Source organism: Saccopteryx leptura, chromosome 3 (assembly GCF_036850995.1).
Source record: "Saccopteryx leptura isolate mSacLep1 chromosome 3, mSacLep1_pri_phased_curated, whole genome shotgun sequence".
Classification (NCBI taxonomy): Eukaryota; Metazoa; Chordata; class Mammalia; order Chiroptera; family Emballonuridae; genus Saccopteryx; species Saccopteryx leptura.
Window position 1 is genome coordinate 165,892,133 of NC_089505.1, and position 13,836 is coordinate 165,905,968.

Sequence of the window (13,836 nt, forward strand, 5' to 3'; positions counted from 1 at the left end):
ATTCAGGTCCAGGAAATACAGAGATCTGCTTGTGGCCAATATAAAAGGACTTAAAAAATAATGAAGATGACCTAGACAGATTGGGTTAAAGCTGATGAAAGGGCAGCCTTCAAAATACCTTAAGATCATGAACAATTTCTAAAATAGCCTGTCTCGTTCCAGAATGTTTTCAAGACAGCTTATTAAAAGTTGCCGACAACACAGCTAGGTTTTTTTTGTTTTGGTTTTTTAAAGATTATTTAGTAGTTTTGAGGGGAGAGAGAGAGAAAGGGGAGAGGAAAGAAGCCCTATTCACTGAGCCATCCCAGGTTAGGCAACAGCTAGTTTTTTAAGTGAGGAAATTAGGAAAAAAGTGGGGATAGAAGAAATTAGATGAAGCCAGGGTGAAAGTTAATAAAACAAGTCTGTGAAACTTAATAAACGCGGGCCCTGAGCTTTCCTGCATCTAACACAAAAATCATTTCTTGCCTGACCTGTGGTGACGCAGTGGATAAAAGCGTCGACCTGGAATGTTGAGGTTGCCGGTTTGAAACCCTGGGCTTGCCTGGTCAAAGCACATATGGGGAGTTGATGCTTCCTGCTCTTCCTCCCTTTGCCTCTCTGTAAAATTAAAAGACCTGAGAAAATGTCCCATTGGTCCTCCCCATAACAAGGATGTCAGATAAAAGCCAATACTTGCCTGTCCAATGGCAGGGTTTTTAAGAAAAGGAAAAGGGATAGGCAGAGAGAGAAGCTATATGGAAAAGTTCAGTAGAACCTTGAGTAAGGTTTTGGGATAAATTCTTGGGATCCCACTCTTAGAAATAGGAGGTTTGAGGAAAACATGCTCATATAGAAAAAAATTTTAATACAGTCTAGAGCAAAGATAACTTGTTCAGAATAACTACCGCTAACATTTTATTGGAAGTTTTCAGTAAGGGTTAAAATTTTTAAAATGCTTTCTAGGTAGCCAATACCCAAAGCATCTAATTTAAATGTAAAAGTTGCCTTACTACACAATTTAAAAATGAAGACGTTTCCAGATTTAAAAGTAAAGGAGGAATGCTTCCAATTATTAATAGTTTCCAAGAAGTGGAGTCAATAGCATGACTTGTAATTAAGTGTCATAAGCAGATCAGAAATGAAATATCTCAAAATGAACTATGAAATGTGAAATTAGGTAACACTGGGAAATCCCTGAAATGGGAAAGGTAAGTACAATAAAGTAGTAAATACTCCCTGAAAACCATGAGAAAGGCAAAATCTGTTTTAGGCTCAGGTAATTGGTGGTTCACAGTGCATCTTTGTTCCAGTTATCACCGCATAACAGGTCACCCCAAAACTCTGACTCAAATTATCCAGTTTTGGTTGTATCATGATTTGGTGGGTCACAGCTTAGTCATGATACTGAATTAGTGGTATTCAGCCGGCCTGTAACCTTCATAAAACACCAGGGTGGTTAACTTGGGCGAACCAGCATGAAATTTCTGGTGGATCAGCACAGGTCTGCAGACCAGCAGTTGAAAACCACTGCTCTACATGATACTGAACGAGTGGTATTCAGCTGGCAGCTAAGCAGATCTGGAAGGTCCAAAACACTTCCCTGAACACGCCTACACCTTACACATAACAATTGAAATTTTTCTTCAGTTTAAATAGTATAGCATAAAAATTGCTATAAAACCATAACAACCCACACAGTGTGGCACTAAAAGCTGGGCTCAACACAGTATTAGGAAGTCCTACCCCCACATTCCCCCTTCGTGGTAGGCCCTCTTAAGGAAAGGGGAGTTACCAGATTGACGTGAGCCCACAATATTCACAGGGCTGCATTTTTACAAGTGAGCAAGGTGGTTGTATTAGGAGGTCAGAAACCATGTGTAGTCACCCTTGCCATATTGGGGGCAAGCCTGCGGTCCTCTTCCAAACAAGGTGGGAAATTGGACTTGGGGCCTTTCTATGAAAGGCAGGGGGTGATGGATGGGGAAGATGAGTTCTCTGTGGCTTACCTGAGAGTCCTACAGTCAGGGTGCTCTTCTATCTAGTATGTGAGTGGTGCTTTCCCACTGGCTACTCTTCCTTCCAATTACAACCTCCTTCGCAGATTTGCAAAGCAGGGACTTTTTCTGCCTGGAGCCAATTGATAAATTTCGGCCAAACCAAACTATTTGATATTGTCAGTCAACATACCGAGTTCTGTGCATGCCAGCATAGAACTGTGCCATATACAGTGAGTTTTCACTATTTATGTCTTTGTTCATTTGGTTAACTCCACCTAATATATTTTCCTTGCCTCCACCCCACCTAACAAAACACTAGGGATCTTTCAGGCCTATTCAGAGACCAATATTTTGAGCATCTACTCTGAACGCACCCAGCACCCAACACTGCTTGGTGCTGGGTGCCCAGGGAAGGAATAGGTCTTCCCAGGCATCACAGAGCTGACAGTCCACATTTCCTCACAAAATCCCCATTTTACTGTGCTTATTTTTACTTGTATTTAACAAACACCTATATAGAACTTACTGTCAGATAATGTTCTAAGGACTTACAAATACTGTACTTTTATGTAACTGTTTTATGTACATATGAAACATACATGTATTATATACATATACAACAATTTAGGTAAGCTTAGGTAAACCTACCAGGTAGGAGCTACTATTATCCTCACTTTATAAGTGAAGAAACTCGGGCACAGAGGGTAAGTAACCTGCCTAAGGTCACCGAGCTAATAGGTATAACTTTTTACCACAATCTTATTTTGACCTTGCACTATAACCATCTGCAAAGCTCTTTCAGCATCACCAGCAGCAACTGCTGAACTTTCCCCCTTTCTTTATAGTTACAAAGCACATGATTTTTAACTGGGAATGTGGCCACCTGGGGAGGGGGCAGGGGGGAGCTATGATTCCCACCTTTTCATGGGATGCGAGTGAAAGTATGTGCAACTTTTGGAATGTGTCCTTCAAAGAAGGGTGAGTTTAGAGTGGGGCTCTGTCCTTTTACCTTCTCCTCACTAACTGGTGTTGACCTGAGAGCAGAGGCAGAAGCAATCACATTGGAACATGAGGTGGGAGCTGAATTTTGAGGAGGAAATAATAAAAGCCCAGATCTCTCATGATGAAGTAGTGGCCATTCTCTGGACTTTCACATGAGAGAAAAGAAACCTCTGTCTTGCCAAATACAGTGTTATTTTGTTTCCTGTCATTCATAGCCAGAGCCAATCCTAATTAATGGCATCACCAGTCCATGGCACTGTCCCTCACTAGGATGCAATTGATCTCATTTATCTTTGTGTTTCCAACATGATTCCTTGCACTAAGCCAATACTCAAAAAATAAAGATCAAATTGAAGGTTAATGAGGCTCTATATTTTTCTTCTCTCTTTTACTGCAATGTATTTTCTGGGGGTGACCACCTGCCTAAGCATGGCCTCTTTGGCACTGAAAGCTGGAGATTTAAAAACCAGTAACAAAAATAAGCCTGAAACCCTAGTTGTTCATCGATTGCTTTCTCATATGTGCCTTAACCACAGGCCTTCAACAGACTGAGTAACCCCTTGCTCAAACCAGATGAGCCCGTGCTCAAGCTGGCAACCTCGGGGTCTCAAACCTGGGTCTTCCGCATCCCAGTCCGACACTCTATCCACTGCGCCACTGCCTGGTCAGGCGGGGAGGTTATATTTTTTAAATACTGTTGTGCTCTAGAAAGGCCAAGAACAGCAGGAAGCGGAAATGAAACCACTCCTAGCCACTGGTCTTTAGAGTCAGTAGTGGCCACAAGCGGCATTAAGGTGGGAACATCTCTACCCTTGGGCAGCTCCCACTTTGTCAGCATCCTCCTGGCCTTCTGGATGTGTGAGGCCAAGCTGTAAAAGAGAGCACAAAGAAAACAGGTCCTGAAACATAAGCACCTTCAACTTCTGCTTCCCCACCTTCATGCTTTCATCTTTGTCCTCTTATTCCTTGCCACGGACCAGCAGGCATTTCCCCATCACTCTGAAGCTAATCCTTTCCCTTTACTCCCATAACATATCTGCACCATAATTTTCTCATCTGTGCAATGAGGGCAATTCATACTTTTTAGGATCTGGGAAATAATTAAATTGGCAAGTGTTAAATAAAGTTGCTGGCATAAAGTAGATGTTTAGAAAAATGTGAGACATTTCCCTTTTCCTCTCGGCTCCCTTTTGTAGAGGAAATGTGCTCCATGGGTTCTTGGAGGTCACACTTTCTGCTGGTTTTCCTCCCACCTCTCTGGCTACTCTCTGGTCTCTTTGAGGACCCCATCTTTGCCTAGCCTTCAAATGTCTGTTCTGGATTTCTGTCCTCAACTGTCATCTCTTCTCACTCTACGCTCTCCCTGCACATCTGTAGGATAATGATTCTTAAAAAATTATTTTTATTGATTTTAGAGAGTGAAGGGAAGGGAGGAAGACAGAGAGAAATGGAGGAGGGGAGAAAGAGAGAGAGAGAGACATAGATCTGTTGTTCCACTTAGTTGTGCATTCATCGGTTGCTTCTTGTATGTGCTCTGACTCAGAACCTTGGCATATTGGGACAATGCTCTAATCAAATGAGCTACCCTGCCAGGGCTGTAGGCTAATGAATTTTAAATCTCAAGCCTAGATTGGTCTCCTGAGCTCTGCCTTCTCTTCTTTCCCTACCCTCTCTTTCCACATACCTACCTTCCTTTAGTTCTTTCAATCAATAAATAAATGTGAGAGCTTACTATATGCTTGGCATTGCATATCCAACTGCCACTATACATCTTCTACAGGACGTTCCACAGAGACCTTAAGTACAGGCAAATCTGTACCTGTACTGAAGTTTTCCCAAACCCACTTCTCCCTCCTTCGTTGTCTTAGTGACGATTTTAGCATCCACCCATCTGCTCTAATTGGAAATGAAAAGCCTTTCTTACCTTTCCCTCCCTCTCCTCTATATACCCCTTAATTTATCAATTAAGTCCTATCAAATCAACCGCCCTTGATATGTCTCCAATGTATACTTATATGTCTCCCAAAACCACCTCCCCAGTTTCAGCCCTCATTTTCTTACCTAAGTGACTCCAACAGCCCTGGACTGGTATTCCGGCCTCTGGTGTTCTTGTGCCATTCCAGCCTGGGATCCACACTGCAGCCAGAGGGATGATACAAGTTGACACAGCTAAACACACTGCTTCCCACCTAAAAGGTACTCAGTGGTTTTCCATTGCCTTTAGGGTAAAGTCCACACTCTTTTTTTTTATTTTAATTATGTGTTGTGTATAGTTTAGCAAAGAACAGCCGATGTTTATTTATTTATTTAGTTAGTTTTTTGGTGACAGAGACAGAGAGAAACAGAGGGACAAATAGGGACAGACAGGAAGGGAGAGAGATGAGAAGCATCAATTCCTCACCGTAGCACCCCAGTTGTTCATTGAACTCTTTCCCACATGTGCCCCAACCAGGGCCACAGCAGAGCAAGTGACCCCTTGCTCAAGCCAGGGACTCCGGGCCCAAGCTGCTGAGCCCCATTCAAACCAGATGAACCCACACTCAAGCCCGCGACATCGGGGTTTTGAACCTGGGTCCTTAGCGTCCCAGTCCGACGCTCCATCCACTGCGCCACCACCTGGTCAGGTTAAAATTCACACTCTTTAACATGGTGTACATAACCTTCAGACATGGTGTCTGCTGCAATTATACTGTAAAGAGGTACAGAGGTCCCGTGTCTATCGCAGGGGTTAGGTTCCAGAACCCCCCGCGACAGGCAAAAATCCATGAAGTAGTGACCTTATATTTATTTTATTATTTACATATATTTTAAGGCTTTATAAACCCTCTCCACACTGTTATTAACCTTTCCCACACTCTCACTAAACACTTCCTATGCTCTTAAACATTTTCTATGTATTTTATTTCGATTTAATATTCTTTTAATGTTTTAATATTTTCAATGTTTTTTACATTGTTTTCAACTTTTTAGGCTAGAAAATGCTTATTTTACTGCAAAAGTAATTAAAATAATAAATATATAAAAACAACTATATATCGCAAAATCCCGCGGTTTGGCAAAAAAATCCGCGATACAAAATTAGATATATACAATTTAAAAATCTGTGATACATTGAGATTGTGAAAAGCGAACTGCGATATGGCGAGGGACAACTGTATAACCAGAAATCCTTTTCCACCTGTACGATAACATGTGGGCTGTGGGGAAAGGGGCACTCTCACACATTGCTGGTGAGAGTAAAATGGTACATTTGGCAATACCTATCAAAGAACGCACAAATAAACCTTTGTCCCAGCAATTCAACTTCTAGGAATATATTTGCACTTGTATACAATAATGTAATAGCAAGGATGTTCACTGAAGCATTGTTTATAATAGGAAAATAGTGGATGCCTAAATGCCAAACTATTTGGGGGCTGTTAAATCTCTATGCTACATAGGTACAGTGGAACAAGGCAGCTCTACCTGAGCAAGTACAGTATACTACCAATGTGAATCACCTGCCTCGCTGACATAAAAAAACAAACAGCGAGACACCAGATATAAAAATGATGACATGTACATAAAGTCTAAAAATATTTCCAAGAAATTCTTCACTAATGGCTCATAGAATTGCAAGACCGGAATACAGCAGTGGTCTCCAAATCCCGGGGCCATGGATGGTACCAGTCCATGGCCCATTTGGTACCGGTCTGCAGAGAAAGAATAAATAACTTACATTATTTCCGTTTTATTTATATCTAAGTCTGAACGATGTTTTATTTTTTTTAAATGACCAGATTCCCTCTGTTACATCTTTCTAAGACTCACTCTTGACGCTTGTCTCGTAAATTCGACAATTATATTTAAAAATACCACAGTTTTTACGCCGGTCGCATAATTTTATTTTGCGCATTTATCCGTCCATGAAAATATTTTCTGACATTAAACTGGTCCGTGGCCCAAAAAAGGTTGGGGACCACTGGAATACAGGACAAGGATGTTTACTTTTCCCTGTACCTTTTCTAAAAATTTTTTATTTTTTACATATTTTTTGCACAAGTTAAGTTTGTTTGTTGCAATGAATTTTTAAAATTCCACTCACTAATTAATTTATTCCCATGTAGTGAGGTGGAATCCTAATCTTGTGCAAAGCTATGAGCTGTCAGAAGAAGTACAAGATGGTTGGCAACAGCTGCCTGAAGGAGCTGACAGGCGGAGTGGACCTCGGACCTCTGCACGGGAATCATGGAGTGGTGGCATTTTTATCAGAAATTCAGATTCCAGACCCCGCCTCTGATTGACTGAATTACAGTCCTGGAGTGACGCTCAGAAATCTGCATTTCTGACTGGGTCCCCCGGGAGATTCTGGTGACAATTCTGCAGCGCTCCGAGCGGGAGGCGCGGTCAGCCGGCGCGGCGCAGCCCAGGGAGCCGACGCGTTCTCCCGTCCCCTCCCCAGCGGCCACAGTCGCGCTCCGGGCAAGACCGTATGACGCGTGGGAGGTGGGGGCAGTTCCCCCGGAGCACGCGAGACCCAGGCCTCCCCCGCGCCCGCGAGGCCTCGTTCCGCCGCCCAGGGCTCCTCTTCCCAGTTCCCGGAGCAGACTCCGAGCCGGCTGTGCCCAGGCCCTGAGACACCACCAGGGCCGCGGGGCGCTGCGGCACCCGCGCGGCGAACTGGAGGTAAAAGGGCCGCAGGAACCGGGTGCAGAGGGGAAAGACAGATCAGTCAACGGGAAGCGAAGTCAATGGTTCAGGAAAAGGAGAGAAATGACAGGATGGAAAATATTGCGAGGGGAAAACACTACGACTCCGCCGGGACTCGAACCCGGAACCTTTGAATGCCTTCAGCCTCTAGAAGTCCAATGCGCTATCCATTGCGCCACGGAGCCACCTGTTGGAGCCTCCGCGCATCTGCTATATTAGGCCAGAGGCAACGGCTCCGCGCCTTTTCCAACACCCATAAGCTGCTCGCCTGTATCGCCCAGGCCAGGCCACTGCCAGTCCGGGCAGCCGCCACCAGACGCGGGCCTCAGGCATCAGACCTCCCCCGGCGGCCGCCACTCTACGAGGCCGGCGCGCCCCGCGAGCGAAGAGCGTCCGCTAGCCCGCCGGGTCCCGCAGGTCGGTCCGAGGGCAGCAGCCTGGTCTCCGGCCGCGCAGGACAAATCACGCCCGCGTCTTCCTCCGCGGCTCCCTTCCTGCCCGAGCGCCCCGCCTACCGGGTCTCTCGCCCCGGCGCTGCAGGCCCCGGGCCGGCCGTTGCGCCGAGCCGGTAACGCCGGGCACTTACGTCGCACCTTTTAGCGGCCGATCCCGAGCGGCGGCCCTGCGCGGGTCCCAGGCTCTTACCTGGCCGCCCGCGACCAAGCCCCGGTGCGGCGACGTCTGTGTGCGTGCTTGTGTTTATTTGCGCGGCGCTCGGTAAAACGGGGTTTGGGTTGCATTTCGCTCCCCACAGACCCAGAGCCGAATTTCTGAGGCATCCGGGCTCTGGTGGCCTGAGGGGGGCGACGCGCCCCGCGCTGCAGCATCCGTCGGGGGTTCGGCTGGGCGTCCCGCAGCCATCCGGGGCCCGCGTTTCCGGAGCACGAGGCAGCCGTGAGGGTGACTGCGCGCGTGGGGGCGCCAGGAGCGTGCGTGTGCGGGCGACCGCGGGGTTCCCCAGGGATGGCGGGCGGCCTGCTCCGAATGGCGGGGTCGCCACGAATCAGGCGCGTGATTTCCAAGGGGTGGGGGTGTCTCTTCATTGCACTAGGAATCCCCATCAGTACTACCCTGGAGCCACTTGAAATAGACAAGCTAAATGAAAACAGCGTGGTTGTTACGAAACCACTGCTACAGGACGAAAACCCCTGGCCTCCCGCTCCAATCAGTTTACCGGTTTCGGAGCCCCGCCTGCGTAGAAATGCGGAGCTGCAGTTCTGCGCTTTCTGCAGCCTGGTCCACCGCCCACTTCTGCACCGAACCAGGATCAGCCACAGCCTACTACTCTGTGGTCCACGCCTTTCCTCCCAGTCAGCACCATCAGGCATCAAATCAGCCCCAGTGTTCTAAAGAGGGAAAGGGAGCTCCCAAGAAGATCCTTGTGCCCTCTAGGTATCGAGGCATTCTTATTTAATTTAACCCCACAATGTGAGCAGGTACTATTGTCCAATTTATAAAAAACGGAAACTGTCGCCAAAACAGGTTCAATATATGGCATAGGCAGAAACTAGTAAGTGTCAAGAACTGTGAAGAATCAGATTTTATTTTACCCTTCTTGCAGGCTAACATGTCAGCTTGTCACATTTCATGGATGCTGACAGAATACACACAACTACTGGGTCAGAGATAAAAGACTTAGACAAAAGCAGTAGCCAGAGTGTCAACATGTTTGTGTTCGTTCCCTGAACTCAGTTCTCACAGAAACCAAGCAGATGGGCCCAGGTGTATGCTTGCACATACAATGGGTTGCATTACAGGAGAGAAATGCTAAGCTTGGGGAACCCACTATTATACAGCAAGCAATAAGCAAACCTGCTCTTTGTCCCATTGGGAGATATTCCCTCATCCCTCAAAGTTGCTCATTGCAAAATGTGCAATGATAGGAAAGGGCCTTTGGTCAATTGCCTCTCCAAACAGTAAGTGGCAGGGATCCGATTGGAGCCAGGCCTGTCTGTTTCATTCCACCATAATATCAATAAAGTTCCTTGATGTTGGTAAAATAAGTTTGTAAATGTGATATAAATGTTTGCTTGCTTATAGTTTGCATTGGGTGTGGGAGACAGGCTGTAAACCGGCAAAGTTATTATAGCCTAAGGCTTAGTTTTAAGACTAAGCTTTTCCCCACACCCTTGACTGTTGCATGATATGGGGTGGTGCGCTCTTATGAGGAATCCCATTATGCCTCAGATAAGTGACTTTTTGTATCAGAGACTTCCTTATCTGTATATTGGATTAAAGGTTTAGATTTCTACACTATAAAATGGGGCAGACCGGGAGCTTGCTCTCTCAGTTCCTGAGATTAGCATTAGAGGAGACAGCAGAGAGCAGAGAAAGGCCACATGGAGGAGGCCAGGAGAGGCAGACAAGATGGCAGAATGCTGAGAGAGAAGCCAGTTTGTGCAGAGTCTGTGCAGGGAGAAGGAGATGGGGAACAGAGGTGAATAAGTCTGGTGAGCTAGAGACCTTTGATTCTAGGAAACTCGGATAAGTCAGTAGCTTTGTGAGCACTGAGTGAGTGGGTTTTGGAGCCCAGTGTGTGTTTTTACTTGTCCACCAGGTGCAAGCTAGGATTAAATGGCCCACCACTTCTTGGCTCCGTTGTTTCATTACTATCTGTCCGAATCTAATGCGAACCTGCATGTGAATGGCCACAATGGTGGCTCCTGGCTTTACAGTATGTGTGTCCTTAATTACACTTACTGAATCAAACAGAATTTTAGATATTTGATTCCTATTGTTGTAAAGTACCGTACCCCAGATTCTGAAAAGTACCGTACCTCACTTCAGTGGGTTTACGTAGAGATACCAAGCGCAGATGAGTTTTTGGGTTTTTTTTTACAGAGACAGAGTCAGAGAGAAGACAGATAGGAACAGACAGACAGGAAGGGAGAAAGATGAGAAGCATCAATCATCAGTTTTTCGTTGCAACACCTCAGTTGTTCATGGATTGCTCTCTCATATGTGCCTTGACTGTGGCCTTCAGCAGACCGAGCAACCCCCCACTCAAGCCAGCGACCCCAGGTACAAGCCGGTAAGCTCCGCTCAAACCAGACGAGCCCGCACTCAAGCTGGCGACCTCAGGGTCTCAAACCTGGGCCCTCCGCATCCCAGTCCGATGCTCCATCCACTGCGCCACCGCCTGGTCAGGCCCAGATGAGTTTTGAAGAGTTTTATTAAAGGAGGAGATTTATTAAATATGCCGGCTCCATATGGCTGACACAAGGCATTTGCAGACCCAAATCGTGTGTCCCAAATACATCTCAGGGGCTGGTTATATACCCTTGATCACACAGGTTGGATGGGAAGCATGACATCATGACACAAGCTTATAACATTTGTTTAGGGGATACACAGAAACATTAAGACTTTCAAGGTAATACAATCAAAGTTATTTACAATCTTTCAGGGTTCATCTTTCCTCCTTTGCCTAGAGGTATGTTACTCTCCAGATTCCAGGAAGGGAGGTATGTAAATTCTGTCTCTTATTGAAAAGTAAGGCCTGACCTGTGGTGGCACAATGGATAAAACGTCGACCTGGAAATGCTGAGGTCGCCAGTTCAAAACGCTGGACTTGCCTGGTCAAGGCACATATGGGAGTTGATGCTTCCAGCTCCTCCCCCCTCTCTCTGTTTCTCTCTCTCCCTCTCTCTCTCCTCTCTAAAAATGAATAATAATAAAAAAAAGGTAAAAGAAGTTCCTTAGTTAACCTTTATTCTATAGTTAGAACTAAATGACCCATTGTTCTTGCAAGCCAGAAACTTCTACATTCTTCTCCCTCCCCTCCCCAAAGGAAAGACGGGACTGAAAGCCTGACCTTTCCTCCTAGAATATCAATATTAATTTTGCAGCTTTTTGGTACCTTACTACACTATCATTATTTGAGACCAAACTCCTTATGTCTTGGAAAACATTACCAAGGTGCAGGGTCAGCAGACAATGTGGGAAAACCAGGCTTGTGTGACGAACTCTGTGAGCAACCAAGGTTGTACTTTTCACACCCTACAATTAGAAGATTGGGAAAGACACAGCAGAACAAGGGCTGCATGTGTTCTCTGACAAAAGCAGTTATAAGGAGTCTGGCTTCTGAGGCGGCAATGTTAGCATGTAAAAGTCATGAAAATGTGTATTTAGTTGCCATCTGCGGAGAAAGATCTAGTTAGTAGGTTTTGTCTTCCTCTTTGCTCACTCTGAGAGTTGAATTTTCTCAGGTAGTACATACAGTAAACTGCAGCCATTATACAACCGGAATCAAGCATTCCAAGTAAAAAAATTACCGCTTCTTTTCTGCCAACAGAGGGAGCCAAAGCATGGACTAGCACCACCTATGATCGGGCTAATCTCTGCTTAGCTGCAGTTTGAGTTCCCTGGACAGCAAACTCTAAATTAAACACTGCTTCATTTTGGTTTTAAAGTTCAAATACATTATACACCTCTGGGAGTCTACAATAACACTTTTCATGTTTGTACAGCAGAATTATTTCAAAGATATATGATGTTTTTTTATTTGCAGTGCTTAGAAGCAGCTTCAGCCTTCCCCAGAAGATCTACGATACTGTTATAAATGTATTTTCATTAGCTTTGCTTTGTTCCAGAGGGAGAAGTAGGAGTAACAGTTTAATTCAATTCAGTGAGTATTTAAGGAGGATACAGTTAGGCCTACTGTGGGAGACAGAATGGAAGTTTAAGACACGATTCAAGGAAACTTCAAATTCTTTAGGAAAAATATAATCTATGAATATGAAGCAATCAACGAATAATGCAAGATAGCATATGAAAAAGCAAAATGTGATTAGACAACCATACCAGTAAAATGTTTTTGAGGTTATACTCCCAAATAATAAGCACTTACTACTATGCTAATTATAAAACATACCTGCCCTCCAATTATTTTAAAGGATGAGATTTTTAAAAAGCAAAGATTCTTGTAGTAGAGGTCAGGAGCACAGGCTGTAGAGTCAGACTCCTGGTGTTCAGATCTTGGCCCTGCCTCTTATTTACCAGACAGGATCCTTAACTTCTCTGAGCCTTCTTTTCCTCATCTGAAAAATCCAGAAATTGTGAGGATTACAGGAATTAATCATTGCAAAATGGCAGGTGGTAACAACATTTTGCTGTTATTAGCAAGCAACTCTCAATAAAAAAATCCCACATCCTGCAGGAACAAATCAAAATTCAGATGCAACATTGGCTCAATTTGTTGCAACACAAGAAATGTTCTCCACCTCCCTACCCCACTCCTACTTGACTGTAGACATCATGTCTGCTACCAAACAGAACACTTGGCTTCTCAGACTGAAAGCATCTACGTTCAGCTTCATGATTTCCTCACAATTCTCATCTGAAGAACCTTAGGTGGATTCTTATTTTCATCCATCTCCAACCATATAGTTTTCCAAAACAAAGGTGTAGTCCACCCCTAAAGGACTTATGAAGACTCGTCTCTTGCCAGGCAAAATTAATTTGCAGTGTTTAAATGATGGCCTTTTTAGACATTAAAAAAAAATAGTGCCGACATTCAGCTAAGCCAATACTAAAGTGGCAATATAGGAATAGGGGAGGGAAAAGGAAATTTTCCAGGATGAATAAATTTAGACATTAAGATAGAAAAGAGGGACAAGCAGATCCTTATGTTAGTACAGTTGGGATGAAGGAAATAAGGTTGGCCAGAAAGGATTGAGGTCAGATGTGGCAAAGGGGGTAGGGGCAGGCTTGATTCAAGGTGAGGAGAGTGGATTGAATGCAATAGATAATGAGAGCTACTAGTTTGTTTTGGAATGATTTGGGATGCTTTGGAGTAATTAATGTAGGGGATAGTGTGTCGGGTCAGGGAGACAGTTACATCCCAATTAACTTGTACTTGGTATTTTCCTATGACTTCTTCATCTCCTCAGCAAGCAGTAATTGAAGGTCTAGTTGACATACAAAGAAAAAAGGCATGTGCCTGCCTGGCTTCCAGCCTAATAGAAAAGATGACTGGTACATAATTGTGATGCAAGGTATACCGGTTTCCAAGTGAGACAGATGCAGTGGTATGGGACTTCCAGGGGGAGAGAGAGATCACATCCTGAGCGGTAATTAGGAAGGAAGGATGCATTTGGAGAGGTCTACAGAACCTAGGGGCAACTTGTTCCCAAGAAATGCTGGGCAGGGGTGAGCACACAGACTG

General features: G+C 44.9%; 1 protein-coding gene and 1 non-coding gene across 2 annotated transcripts; both read right to left on the reverse strand.

Annotated features, from left to right (window-relative positions):
- Positions 1-340: 340 nt before the first annotated feature.
- Positions 341-9,934, reverse strand: LOC136400315 (uncharacterized). Its single transcript, XM_066376747.1, has 3 exons — positions 8,316-9,934; positions 5,043-5,117; positions 341-3,850 (listed from the first exon to the last, which is right to left on the reverse strand). Exons 1-3 carry the CDS (start codon positions 8,996-8,998, stop codon positions 3,589-3,591), a joined length of 1,020 nt encoding a protein of 339 aa, XP_066232844.1. The 5' UTR covers positions 8,999-9,934; the 3' UTR covers positions 341-3,588.
- TRNAR-UCU (transfer RNA arginine (anticodon UCU)) lies at positions 7,771-7,855 on the reverse strand. The gene is given in 2 exon segments: positions 7,771-7,806; positions 7,819-7,855. It is a non-coding gene; the product is annotated as a tRNA-Arg (tRNA).
- Positions 9,935-13,836: the final 3,902 nt, after the last annotated feature.

What these genes read in the sequence shown, in the direction of transcription:
- LOC136400315 (XM_066376747.1), bottom strand. Translation starts at nt 8,998, where the DNA reads ATGCCTGATGGTGCTGACTGGGAGGAAAGGCGTGGACCACAGAGTAGT. An exon ending in GCTTGGTCGCGGGCGGCCAG is followed by an intron (nt 5,118 to 8,315) that starts GTAAGAGCCTGG and finishes CTCTGGCTGCAG; the next exon opens with TGTGGATCCCAGGCTGGAAT. An exon ending in GGGCTGTTGGAGTCACTTAG is followed by an intron (nt 3,851 to 5,042) that starts GTAAGAAAATGA and finishes TCTCTTTTACAG; the next exon opens with CTTGGCCTCACACATCCAGA.